General features: G+C 44.6%; 1 protein-coding gene across 2 annotated transcripts in view; it reads left to right on the top strand.

The window, feature by feature from the left end:
• The window catches only part of gsk3ba (glycogen synthase kinase 3 beta, genome duplicate a), a 63,457-nt gene that overhangs the window by 29,079 nt on the left and 19,378 nt on the right, over positions 1 to 15,000 (top strand). For both annotated transcript variants that reach the window (XM_076263111.1, XM_076263110.1), the window contains exons 2-3: positions 579 to 772; positions 12,065 to 12,148. In XM_076263111.1, the coding sequence (XP_076119226.1) occupies positions 579 to 772; positions 12,065 to 12,148 (278 nt within the window). The remainder of the gene's footprint in view (positions 1 to 578; positions 773 to 12,064; positions 12,149 to 15,000) is intronic.

Raw genomic sequence — 15,000 nt, 5'->3', positions numbered from 1 at the left:
ACATACCAGACATACACACACACACACGTACACACACAAACCTCCCTGTCAGCTCAGTGCACAAGTGCATATGCACATTCATGGGGTGCACACATCACACACACACACATCACACACACACACATACACACACACATGCACACACAGAAACTTCTTTGAAGTATACACCACCCCCCGTATGCACTTACGCACACAGGAGCCCATTGTGATCATTCACAGAACCTACAGACGTTCGTCTAGGACACACACACACACACACACACACACACACACGCACACACGCACACACACAGACAGAAGTCATATAAAGGACCATAAGAGATAGCCAGTTGTTGCTATTGTGCTCATGTCCCATGAACCTTTGGCCTTGCTGGTGTCACTGAGGCCTAGCGGAATGCAGACCATACTGGTGTCATCAAAGTCATAGGTTCATTTGGCCCTGCACTGGAACTGCACTGTAATATAGTACGTGACTTGGAATAAAAGTGCCTGCCACATGAATAAATGCAAATCATCTCCCTCCCTCTCTCTCTCTCTCTCTGTCTCTCTCTGTCTCTCTCTCTCTCTCTCTCTCTCAGGAGATAAGGACGGCAGCAAAGTGACCACAGTCGTGGCGACTCCAGGCCAGGGGCCAGACCGGCCACAGGAAGTCAGCTACACAGACACCAAGGTGATCGGAAATGGCTCGTTCGGCGTGGTCTACCAGGCCAAGCTGTGCGACTCCGGTGAGATGGTGGCCATCAAGAAGGTCCTCCAGGACAAGAGGTTCAAGGTGAGGATGGAGTTTTCCATTCATTCCAATGGGAAACCATCACGGTTACACTTTAAACATAACATTTGTATATTTACGCTTCGAATTCCGGTACAGCATTTATATCACAGCTACCCAAGGGTCTTACGAAGATAACTACGTTTCCAGATTTTTTTTTGTTTGTTTCCCAACGCGAGATGTCAGGGTTCAGGCTTCTAAGATGACCTACAATCTGGACTGGGCCATTCTTGAGTGAGTGAGTTGAGTGAGTTGAGTGAGTGAGTGAGTGAGTGAGTGAGTGAGTGAGTGAGTGAGTGAGTGAGTGAGTGAGTGAGTGAGTGAGTGAGTGAGTGAGTGAGTGAGTGAGTGAGTGAGTGAGTGAGTGAGTGAGTGAGTGAGTGAGTGAGTGAGTGAGTGAGTGAGTGAGTGAGTGAGTGAGTGAGTGAGTGAGTGAGTGAGTGAGTGAGTGAGTGAGTGAGTGAGTGAGTGAGTGAGTGAGTGAGTGAGTGAGTGAGTGAGTGAGTGAGTGAGTGAGTGAGTGAGTGAGTGAGTGAGTTGTTTTGTAGGTATTTTTTTGTTATTTTCTGAGTGTGTGTGTGCGTCAGAGAGAGAGAGAGATATGTTTTCTACGTTTTTTTTATTTTGTGAGTGTGTGCGTCAGAGAGAGCGAGAGAGATGGATGGATAAACCGAAAGAAACATGACTGGATGGCTGGGTTGATGTGTGGTATTGTAGTCAGACTGTCTTAACAGATAATAGCAGTGGTGCGCTGCTGTGTGTGTGTGTGTAGCCTGTGTCTGGTCACAGCACGGTTCCAAGGTGTGAAATCCCTCTCAGGAGCAGTGTGAAAAGCAGCACACACCTCCTCTTCCTCTCCCTCTTTCTCTTCCTCGTCCATCCCAGGGAGATGGGGGGGAGGGGCAAACAAACAGAGCAGGTGGGGCATCTCTTCTTTTTTGTAGAACAGAGAAGAAAGGAGAAGAGAGAGAGAGAGGGAGGGAGCGAGAGAGAAAGGTAGAGAGATGGAGGGAGAGAGGGAGAGCAGAGAAACGAGTGAATGCAGTAGCTTTGTGTGTCCGTAGTGACACCCTTACATGTACAGAAGAGCCTGTTTGTGAGCTCTTTTCAAGTGAGCAGTGTAATCTCTTTATGTGCTAACACCAGTGAACAACAGATAGAGAGGGAGGGAGGGAGGGAGGTATGAGAGGATGATGAAGGGGAGAGGGAGAGAGTATAGAAAGCAGTAATCCTGTTTTCAGGCCTTGGGAGGGGAAGAGAGAGTGAGTGTGTGAATGAGATCTGGGTGTTCCACCACACACTAGTCACTGGAGGCCCCCACTATTGACTGACAGATCCATTTTCATACCATAGCAAAGAAATGCTTTCATCTCTCTCTCTCTCTGTGTGTGTCTGTGTGTGTCTGTGTGTGTGTGTGTGTGTGTATGTGTGTCTCTGTGTCTCTGTGTGTGTCTGTGTGTGTATGTGTCTTTACATGCCTATCTGTGTGTGACGGAAAGGGGCCCAAAGATTAACATATGAAGGCGATTGTGTGTGTGTGTGTGTGTGTGTGTATGTGTAGGGGATTGTGTGTTCTGAGATCCAGCTGGAAGCATGTTCTGTGAGTGAGTGCATGTGTGTGTGTGTGTGTTTGTGTCTCTATGTATGAGTAAAATGGGCCAAGACAGTGTATTGAGGTCAGCAAGCCTAACATGCTATGCACCAGAGAAGGATTATCAGTGCATGACATTTCTGGGGTTCCTATGAGAGACAGCATTCTTGTGTGTGTGTGTGTGTGTGCATGTGCGTGTGTGTGCGTGTGCGTGTGCGTGTGTGTGTGCGTGTGCGTGTGTGTGCGTGTGTGTGTGAGAGAAAGAGAGAGTGTACGTTTGTAAATGTACTACTGTGGCAGTAGCGCACGCCTGTCTTATTCTCTCACTTGTCCTGAGATGCTCCAGAGTGAGAGAGGCGTTGCTGAACTCCCTGACCCATGCATGGTGCACCCTGTCTGGGCTCTGGGCTGTCACTGAGTACTTCCCTCCTCCACCACTTCCACCACCACAACCTCCAACCTCCCTGGAGCTCATCCAAGTACCTCTGTCTCCTATCAGTCACGCACACACACACACACACACACACACACACACACACACACACACACACACACACACACACACACACACACACACACACACACACACACACACTTGCATGTGTATGCACTGTCACTTGGGACAGCGACCCATTGCACTCACGATCCCTCTAATATTGGACTGTTACCATGGCAAGTGTAAACACACATATAAGCACCAAGAGCATCACGTATCATGAAGGATAGATTTGTCTCCTATACACACACTTACACAGTACACAGTATAGGCTACTACATTCAATATGTAGCAGTTTTAGTGAGAGTTCATGCACATAGCAGTTATATCAGAGGTAGGCCTGAGCTTTACACCCACTGTCTGGTAACTGCTTATGTTGGTTCCTCATCAATGAAGCCATCATTTTCTGCTATTATTATGCTATGCTAAGTAGCACTCTGACCTGTGGTTGGTTCTGAATGCTTCATTCTGAGGGTAATGCATTCAGGTGAAGAGGCCTGACTAAAGGGAAGTGACCACATAAGGTGCTAAATCTCCTCACATGACCCTTGGAGACCCTCGGAGACCACAGATACACACACAGATACAAACACACACACACACACACACACACACACACACACACACACACACACACACACACACACACACACACACACACACTCACACACACACACACACACACACACACACATCTTTCATCTTTGTTGATCTTCCTTTTCCTCTCCTCTTGCCCCTCCTCCCCTCTGCCTTGCTCACACAACTAGTGAATGGAGAAGTGCACGTGTGTGTGTGTGTGTGAGGGAGAATGACCCTTACCCTACAACTGTGAGCTGAACTACTCTCACACACACACACACACACACACACACGCACACACACAGAAAACACATGAACACAGTCCCTCTCTCTCCCTCTCTCCCCTCTTTCTCTTTTTTTTACTCACACACACACACACACACACTCTCTCTCTCTTACGCTCACACACACACACACACACTCTCTCTCTCTTACGCTCACACACACACAGAGAACACTCGCATGTGCCGCTGGCATGTGAGCTGGCTTTGTACAAAGCGCAGCTGGCCTTCGTTCACAGATTGTGTGTGTGTGTGTGTGTGTGTGTGTGTGTGTGTATGTGTGTGTGTGTGTGTGATCTGTTTGATCTGGTTCCTGGAATGTGTTTTTTCTGGAAACAGGAGTTCCCCATTAGCATGGGGTCTTTTCAGAAATAGTTCCACCAGATCCAGGGCCAGAAAACAGCACAACCCCGTTTAAAAGCAGAACCCTTCACACACTGTCCCATCAGAACCCTTCACACACACACACACACACACACACACACACACACACACACACACACACACACACACACACACACACACACACACACACACACACACACACACACTGTCCCAATAGAAACGCTTCCAAAACAAGCAACTCTGTAACAAACTCTCCTCGTCTCTGTTCCCACTACAGGCTGTTCTTTTTGAAAGGTTTCATAATAGTAATGCAGCGTCTCACCAGACACCGTATCAGTCGGGCGAGGCCTTTGCAAACCAGTCCAACTAGATACCGTCCCTCCAGGAGCTGTTCTCTGTGAAACTGTCCTGATACATTCAGTTCCCTATGAAAGTTCACTGTAAAGAACAGTTACACAAGAAATGGTCCTAATAGACACATTTCCTGACTTGAAAGAAGCACAATAGCTTTTATTTAGGAAATGTTCCAGTGGGCCCAAGTGTTTAATGAGAGTTTTTTTCTTACTAAATTAGTAAGGCAAACTAGCTCACTACGTACCCACTGTCCTGTCAAAAGCAACAGTGCTACTGACATTGATTAAAGCTAGCGAGGTTGGCACCTGGTGTATTTCGATGATATATTTGTTGACAGTGTTCTGTAGAAGCGTTTCTGGCATTGATTAAGGAGTTTTAGACCTAGAATGTTAAACTACAGAGGGCAGCTTGTGGTCAGGTATGTTTATCTGAATAAATTATAGAGATCAACTAGATGATAAAACCTAGATAATTGGGGCAGTCGTGGCCTACTGGTTAAGGCTTCAGGCTTGTAACCGAAAGGGTTGCCGGTTCATTCCCCGAGTTGGAACAGCTGAAGTGCCCTTGAGCACCTAACCCCTCACCGCTCCCCGAGCGCCGCTGTAGCAAGGCAGCTCACTGCTCCGGGTTAGTGTGTGCTTCACCTCACTGTGTGTTCACTGTGTGCTCTGTGTCTTCACTAATTCACGGATGGGATAAATGCAGAGACCAAAGTTCCTTGTATACGCAAGTAAGCTTCGCCTAGAAACCTGCATTTACAACTTTATGGAGTGAAAGAAACCTGCATAGTCAAAGTTTTAACATACTCCATGAGAAACTCAGACACAACCTCCAGTGAACAGACTGCATCAAGGGCAGCCGAACAGTCTGTCTTTATAAATAGGTTTTTCTTCCCTCTAAGTGGCCCATTGTCAGCAGTCGTGCCTCAGACACCCCATTAACTTCCTATCTAAGGCCAGCTCCTATACGCCTCACCATTAAACTTTGCCTTGCAGAAGCACTGTAGCAAAGAGGGCACTGTGATTTGGAAGTTTAATCTCCACAAATCTCCTTGTCACAAACCTTCCCCCCCCACACACACACACACACACACACACACACACACACACACACACACACACACACACACACACACACACACACACACACACACACACACACACACACACACAGAGACAGTGACCCCCTTCTTCCTCCTGCTCCTCCTCGTCCTCCTGCCCAGAGTCAGCACCCAGTAGCAGCTCATGGAAGGGAGGGAGAGAGAGAGAGAGAGAGAGAGAGAGAGAGAGAGAGAGAGAGAGAGAGAGAGAGAGAGAGAGAGAGAGAGAGAGAGAGAGAGAGAGAGAGAGAGAGAGAGAGAGAGAGAGAGAGAGAGAGAGAGAGAGAGAGAGAGAGAGAGAGAGAGAGAGAGAGAGAGAGAGAGAGAACCAGAGAGAGAACCAGAGAGAGAACCAGAGAGAGAACCAGAGAGGTGGGGCAGCCCTGCTGACTGCTAGAACATAGGAGAGCAGAGATGGGCATTTGATTAGTCAGCCTGTGCTCTGGTGTCAGCAGTCCAGGGCTGGAGGCTGGGATGATGTAATGCTGCTTGAGGTCGATCCCACGGGCGTTTGGTGGGGGTGGGCTGGGCTTGGCAGGGGAAGTGGAAGGGAGACACGAGGTCTGGGCATGTCTCTCTCATGCACACACTCTCTCACACACACACATACTGATACCCCCCCCCCCCCCACACACACACACACACTCTCATCTCAGCGCTCAGATATCGAAGTGTATGTGGGGCACAGCGGTCTGGACCACATAGTTGTTAATCCCTGGCACTTTGTCTGTCTGTCCGTCTGGATTTGTGTGTGTGTGTTAGGGCTGGGCGATAAAACGATAGCGATATGTATCGCAATAGACATGTAATCGATATCAAAAAAATACGTTCGATAGAACATTCAATAATAAAAAGCAACACACATCCCGCCTTACGTTGTCCATTAATAAATAGGCTAAATATATCTTACATTGTAGCTAGTATGTGCAAATCTACCAGAGTAGACGATAGAAGTAGGCCTACCTCAACACAGACTCTCAATGAAACCTTGCCCCGTGCACTCTCTCTCTCTCTCTCTCCCTCTCAACAGGCGCATCCCTACTCATGCACATGTAATCCAAACATTTACAATCGTGCAAGACGACTGGCTAAATTGTTATTAAATCCGGTTAGCATCATTAGCACGCTGCACGAATTTGTTCAAAACTGTTGCATTCAAATTGACTGCTAAATTCTATCCCGATCTCAATCCCGATGCAAATGGAAAAGTATTTTCCAAGACTCAAACGGGCCTGTCCCAAGGAGAAGAAGTATTCATTTGAAACTTAAACACACGTGGGGAAACTGAACAATCTAACCAGTAGACTATGATAAACTAGCAAATTAAGCTAGGCTTACTTTGTTTACAATATTTCCAGGCTTCAACCAGTGCTGCTTTTCATTCAGACTTATGTGCACATTTATTTATTTGAGTGTTTTTCATGATTGTGTTCCTATTTCTTTTCCCTGTTTGCTTTGATTGATAACCAGAGGCGGACAGAGTACACAGCTTCATTACTTGAGTAAAAGTACAGATACCCTTTGCTAAATTTTACTCAAGTACAAGTAAAAGTACAACAGTCAGATGTCTACTTAAGTAAAAGTACTGAAGTACTTGTTTTTAAAAGTACTTGAGTATCAAGAGTACAAGAGTAGCCTACATTTTTTAAATATTGCATTACTACTGCCACAGTGCTTACATTTATGTACAGAAACGTCCTACATGGAGTTATGAAAAATGTTAATGTTAATACCTTGGAGAATGTAAACGGAATTGAAAGTAAAATCAAGTCATTTTTATCTTTTTACCATGTTGCCAGGGATGGGAAGTAGGCCTATTTCTAATACATGTATATAAAATACGTATTTCAAATACAAAATATTATTTTGTAATTGAAACACTTGAAGCGAAAACTATCATTAACTTGTTCAGAAAATTGAAATAGTCTGGCGAGGTGGGGCCACAGGTTGGCACATTCCCGGGATGGACCTGCTGCGTCTTCATCCATTGTTTCGTCCATGGTTTCGTCTCTTATTTAAATCTGACCATGGAGTTGACTTTGGCGGAAAGCTGAAGGTGATTGCTGATAGGCTGTCCCAATCAGTGGCGCCTGCACAATCCAAATGTTTGAGAGGGAAACAACAAATTGAGGCTTTCCGAGAATTTTCTTTTTTCCTTTTTTTTAGAAGAAGTAACGGGTACTCACGGTTATGGATAGAAATGTAGTGGAGTAAAGAGTACAATATTTGCCTCTCAAATGTACTTGAGTAAAGGCTCCGGCTCTGTTGATAACTGAGGTGATAAAAATCAGAGGAAGGTTAAGTTTAAAATAAAAGTGTTTAACTTTTTTTTTTCTGGTCCTTAAAAAATCAATAATTATTGATATCGACTGATGAAATACTTATATTGTGATACAGTTTTCAGACATATCGCCCAGCCCTAGTGTGTGTGTGTGTTTATTTATGTGATTGTGAGTGTTCCTGTTCTGTTCTGTGTGTGTCCTGTTCTCTCTCTCTCTCTCTCTCTCTCTCTCTCTCTCTCTCTCTCTCTCTCTCTCTCTGTGTGTGTGTGTGTGTGACCCTTGATGAGTATTATGGATGATACTTTGCAACAGCAATATTTTACATACTACTAATACTATTTGAATCCTGCCACATGTATGCTACTTGTACATCTGAGTAATCTGAGTAGAATAATTAAAAAAAGTGTGTGTGGTAGCCTGACTGGATGAGAGAGAGAGAGAGAGAGAGAGAGAGAGAGAGTCTTGGGGGTACACAGGAATGCAACAAATATTGCATGCAGAGCAGAACTTGGAAGATATCCACTATTAGTTGATATTCAAAAAAGAGCATGCAAATTTTATCACCATGTACTGTCCTCAAAACCAGAGGAATATAATCACAGTGCCCTTTTACAGAGGAGAACCCACCCAGAGAGAGATCCTTTTGATTATCTTATATCAAAACACAATTTGAATTGGAATACACCTGACATGTCTCAGGCAAAGTTAAAACATATTGAAAAATTAACAAAAGAAGAATATTACAAATATTGGCTAAACAATATTGAACAATCCAACAAATTGAAATGTTTCCAAAAAATCAAAACCAATTATGAATTTGCATCTTATCTAAAAGAAATTACCGAGTACAAACAAAGAAAATTACTAACATCCTATAGATTAAGTGAACACTCTCTGGCCTTAGAAATGGGAAGACACAGGCAAACCTGGCTTCCTAGGGAGGAAAGGTTGTGTTTGCAGTGCAGTGAGGGAGTAGTAGAAGATGAAAATCACTTCCTCACTGAATGCAGTAAATTCAACACAGTCAGGAACCAATATTTCCTTCAATTCAGCCAAATTATACCTCAGTTTGAACTATTAGAAAATGAAGACAAGCTCCCATACTTGTTGGGAGAGCATACAAGTTGTGTAAAACTCGCTGCGCAGTACCTGTTAACATGTCATAAATCGAGGAAGTGAGTGACCCATATTGTGACATGCTTTGCTTTATATCAATAACCAATACCCATGATAGCACATTGATAAATATACAGTATATAGTAATACTGTATCATTATACATTTAATTTATTATTCTCTCTTTTTAATTATTATCATTTTGTTATTATTATTATTATTATTATTATTATTATTATTTTATTTGTATTTTTTAAACAAATATTGTATCTGTGTTGTTTTGTTACATGTTTGCTTTGGCAACACTGCTTCATTGAGTAATGCCATTAAAGCTCCATTGAAATTGAAATTGAAATTGAGAGAGAGACCCAGTGTGTCTGGCCAGTTAGTGGGACAGTGGGGGAGGGGAGGACAGAGGACCACAGGAGGGAGACAGACACTGAGATAGAGGAAGAGATGGAGAGAGATAGAGAGAGGGGGGGAGAGAGAGAGATGGGGGGAGATGGGGAGGGAGATGGAGAGAGAGATGGGAGAGAGATAGAGAGAGAGGGGGGAGGGAGATGGAGAGAGAGATGGGAGAGAGATAGAGAGAGAGGGGGGAGGGAGATGGAGAGAGAGATGGGAGTAAAGAGATGGAGATGGAAGGAGGGCGGTACAGGCAGTGGTAGATGGACAGCGAGATGAAGGGAGAGAAGGAGGGATAAAAGAAGGAGGGATAAAAGAAGGTGGAGAAAAGAACATAAGATGGCATCACGTGCTGTTCTAATTGCTCTAATATCATTCTGAAGAGCACTTCTGCCAACACTGCATCTGAAGAGTGAGAGAAATAAAGCAACGTTGAATGAAAAGCAGATACATACAGAAGATGGGAGACAGAGGAGGAGAGGAAGAGAGGATGGACAGACATTGGAGAAAAGGAAAGGAAGAGAGCAGGAAGTAGAGATAGAGGGATGTAAAATATAAGGAAGGGGGAGGGAAAGAGTGAGAATGAGGGCGTTGTCTGCAGTGCATCCTGGGTAGACAGAGGAAACCACAGAGAGGGATGATGTCACCAGGGAGAGCAGAGTGGTGTCCCTGAGAGCAGGGGGTGATGAGAGGGATAGAGTGAGAGAGAAGGAGAGGGGGAGAGAGAGAGTGAGAGAGAAGGAGAGGGGGAGAGAGAAAGTGAGAGAGAAGGAGAGGGGGAGAGAGAAAGTGAGAGAGAAGGAGAGGGGGAGAGAGAGAGTGAGAGAGAAGGAGAGGGGGGGAAAGGAAGAGAGTGTGTCTGAGAGAGAGAGCTGACGAAAGAAAGCCAAATGTTGGGAAGAAGGGAGGGGTTGCACAGTAACGAGAGAGAGAGAAGAGAGTTGGACATTGAGAGACACACACACACACACACACACACACACACACACACACACACACACACACACACACACACACACACACACACACACACACACACACACACAGTCCAGAGATACCAAGTGGAAAGAGACTAGGCTGTTTGGTGAAGAAGCTTGCATAGCTGTCAGCTGGCTCCATGAATGTAAATCCGATACTAGCCCGGCCAGCTACAGGACACTAAGACCCGTCTTTGTCCAAACATGCTCCCGTATTTATAGATATTATGCCCAACACAGCACACAAGCCTGGGTGGGAATACCACTGCACTCATCTATCCATCTCCCTCTCTCTCTCCCTCGATCTCTCTCTCAGTCTCCCTCTCTCTCTCTCTCCCTCTATCTCTCTCTCAGTCTCCCTCTCTCTCTCCCTCTCTCTCTCTCTATCTCTCTCAGTCTCCCTCTCTCTCTCCCTCTCTCTCTCTCTCTCTCTCTCTCTCTCTCTCTGGTCTCTGGTCAGTGCTGTGAGGCTGTTGTCTGGTCTGTTGTTTAGGCTAGGCTCTTTAAAAGCTGCCCTTAGGCATCTCCATCTCCCCTGAACACCTCCATCATGGCGCGGAAGCTCTCAGCACACCCCAGTGATGCTCTTAAGCAACAGCCTCAGAGAGCCGCTCTCAACATCTACGCCACATCGATCTCTCAACATCTACGCCACATCGATTCTGTGGAGAGCAGTCTGCTCTGTGGGAGAGACTCTGGGTGATGTTCAGTAACTGTTCAACAACAGTTTTACTTACTGAAGTTGAATCTCAGCAGACAATCTAAAGTCCCTATAAGCAGACTAGCCAAGTAAAGTCTTACCCACATTTCCTCCTGCTGCCCAAATTCACCCAAGTCTCATTCTCAAGCTTGCGCTATATCGTTTAGTGCTGGATGTGTGTTTGGTGCTATTACACTAAGGTCATACATCCTCCACCAAAGACAACACACTACCTACACTCAACACTTACAGCAGAGATTAGAGCTATCTTTAAACATGCGGACAGCCCACACTTTGTGTGTGTGTGTGTGTGTGTGTGTGTGTGAGAGATTGACACATGTGATGGACAGCTAAACAGATGGAGAGAGGGCTGGAGAAAGAGAGAGAGAGATGGAGAGAGAGAGAGAGAGAGAGAGAGAGCGAGTTGAGCAGGTGTACTGTAGATGGGTAAGCTCATGTGTTTTATTGTTTTAAAGGCGCCATGTGTAATGTCCGCCAAAAATCAATTCCACATTCCATAAAAGATGGGGGCAGTATACCTCCAGAAAGTGAGTTGGTCTACCCTAGAGTAACAACCAAGAAACGTGTATTGCAGTTTGGCTGGCGGTTATGTTGCCCGCATACCGCCTCCCATGGCCGAAACTGGTATTATGACACCTGTCGGGCTGTGGCTAGTAATTTAGCATGCTAATTCAGGTTGATATCTCTGCAGCACTATACCTTGTCATTTTTTTAATGACATCATCACCCTTATTTCTTATCATTCTTTTGATGTGTTTAGCTCATTTTTTGGATATTCTTGCCCTTAATTCTTACACATGGCACCTTTAAAGTGAAAGTGTGTGTGTGTGTGTGTCTCTGTGTGTGTGTGGCTGTGTGTGTGTGTGTGTGTGTGTGGGGGGGGTTTGCTTGTTATAAAAAGGTACTGTAAAAAGTGTTACCACTTTGTGAAGGGTGATTTTAGTATTTTAATTACACTTTTATAGTTTTTACACTTGTACGCTTTAAGATTAATATTTTGATTTTTCTTCTAACGCGTTCGCTCTCTCTCCCTCTCTCTCCCTCACTCAGAACCGAGAGCTTCAGATCATGAGAAAACTGGACCACTGCAACATTGTGCGCCTCCGCTACTTCTTCTACTCCAGTGGAGACAAGGCAAGTGTCACTCTCCTCCTTCACCCCCTCTCTGATCTGTCCATCTATCCAGCCGTCCACCCCTCTCCTCCCTTTCTCACTCTCTTTTTCTCTCTGTCCACGTCCGTTTCTTTAGTCTATCTCTTTTCCTGATTTGCGCTGAGAGGTGACTTGCACCAAAAGTGTCTCTGGAATGTGTGTATGTGTGTTGGACGTGATTTCCGTGAGTCAGTGAGAGAGTGTGTGAGGGTACGGTGTCGGTGACTGAGTGTGTGTGTGTGTGTGTGTGTGTGTGTGTGTGTGTGTGAGCATGTGTGTGTCTGTGTGTGTCTATGAGCAGGTGCTGGCATCTGTCAGATGGACTGACACGCTCAGATGTCAAGTCAAGCTCAGTCCAAACAGCCCAACTACCACGTGCCTCTCACACACTCTCTCTCACACACACACACACACACTCAGACACACACACACACACACTCTCTCACACACACACACACACACATACAGACACACACACACACACACACACACACACACACACACACACACACACACACACACACACACACACACACACACATATAGTACAGACACACACTCACACACACACACACACACTCACTCACACACACACACACACATACAGACACACACTCACACACACACACACACACACACACACATATAGTACAGACACACACTCACACACACACACACACACTCACTCACACACACACACACACATACAGACACACACACACACACACACACACACACACACACACACACACACACACACACACACACACACACAGCATGACTGCATAAACCTGCGACAGCTCGGCTCCTCAGGCTGTCTCTCTCCACTCCGTCTCGGTCACCCCAAACCCCCATGAGCAGCTTTATTGAACTTAACACACTGCTCACATTGTGCTATTTAACTTAACACACTGCTCACATTGTGCTATTTAACTTAACACACTGCTCACATTGTGCTATTTAACTTAACACACTGCTCACATTGTGCTATTTAACTAAACACACTGCTCACATTGTGCTATTTAACTATTTAACTTAACACACTGCTCACATTGTGCTATTTAACTTAACACACTGCTCACATTGTGCTATTTAATTTAACACACTGCTCACATTGTGCTATTTAACTTAACACACTGCTCACATTGTGCTATTTAACTAAACACACTGCTCACATTGTGCTATTTAACTATTTAACTTAACACACTGCTCACATTGTGCTATTTAACTTAACACACTGCTCACATTGTGCTATTTAACTAAACACACTGCTCACATTGTGCTATTTAACTTAACACACTGCTCACATTGTGCTATTTAACTAAACACACTGCTCACATTGTGCTATTTAACTTAACACACTGCTCACATTGTGCTATTTAACTAAACACACTGCTCACATTGTGCTATTTAACTAAACACACTGCTCACATTGTGCTATTTAACTTAACACACTGCTCACATTGTGCTATTTAACTAAACACACTGCTCACATTGTGCTATTTAACTATTTAACTTAACACACTGCTCACATTGTGCTATTTAACTTAACACACTGCTCACATTGTGCTATTTAACTAAACACACTGCTCACATTGTGCTTTTTAACTTAACACACTGCTCACATTGTGCTGGACACACGTTTAGGACAGCATTCACTTGTGTGTCACAGAATCAATCAATGTGTAGCAGAAAATGTAAAGGTATAATTTGATATGTGTATATGTTTCTATGAGGAGGGAGAGAGAGAGAGAGAGAGAGAGAGAGAGAGAGAGGAGAAAAAAGGAGAGAGAGAGGTGAAAAGGAAGGAGAGAGAGAGGAGGAGAAAAGGAAGGAGAGAGAGAAGAAAAGGAAGATGAGAGAGAGAGGATGAGAGAAGTAAGGGGAGAGAGAGAGAGGAGGAGAAAAGGAAGGAGAGAGGGAGGAGGAGAAGAGGAAGGAGAGCAGAGGGTCTGGTCAGAGCTGCAACTGAGAGTTGGCTAATTATAGGCCTGTACTTTACAGACACATACTGTACACGCACACACACACACTCACATCCAAAGACTTACTGCTTGCTATATGTTTGGTCCATGTGCAGCTGTCCATACACACACACACATACACACACATACACACACACACACACACACACACTTTTAAAACCGTCTTTTTTCTCTATCATGAGTATTTAATCTGCAGCCAGCTTGTGACTCCATAGCGCCCAAAATGCTTGATTGCATTGCATTCTCCACATTTTTAGCTAAATTTTCATGTATCATATCAGCATTTTTGTTCAGTGAATCTTTTGTAAATTGCTTTACAATTACCGTCGGGCCTAGGCCTATCGCCTGTCTTGCTTCAGTGACGTCTAAAACTGCATCTTTTTCTCTCTCGTGAGCATTTAATCTGCTGACAGCTTGTGACTCCACATCGCCCAAAATGCTTGATTGCATTGTATTCTCCACATTTTAGATACATTTTGGTGCACCACATGGCATTTTCTTTCAGTGAAACTTTTGCTTGGCTGCCTTCACTCCTTCATCTTCATTATTCATCTTTTTGGCCTCATTAATCCAGTTACATAGTCTCTGTTTTTGGTTTTGGATTTTGTGAAATACTTTTCTAAATAAATGTGACTTATAGTCCAGTGTGACTTATATATGTTTTTTTCCTGTTCATGACGCATTTTTTGACTGATGCGACTTATACTCAGGAGCGACTTATAGTCCGGAAAATACGGTAAAGACATAGGGATAGGCAGCCTATAACCGTGCATCTGCACACAGTTACACTGTATATAGAAAATATATAAATAGATATATCTTGCAGTTGCACTTGCAATGCTGCTAGTG

The sequence above is a fragment of the Alosa pseudoharengus genome, unplaced genomic scaffold, assembly GCF_046254945.1.
Source record: "Alosa pseudoharengus isolate Yale_2024_CS ecotype anadromous, Long Island Sound unplaced genomic scaffold, YU_APseudo_1.1 YU_APseudo_1.1_scf_3, whole genome shotgun sequence".
NCBI classification, from domain to species: Eukaryota; Metazoa; Chordata; class Actinopteri; order Clupeiformes; family Clupeidae; genus Alosa; species Alosa pseudoharengus.
The sequence above is the reverse complement of the archived record's forward strand: the minus strand, read 5'-3'. Positions and strand labels throughout refer to the sequence as shown.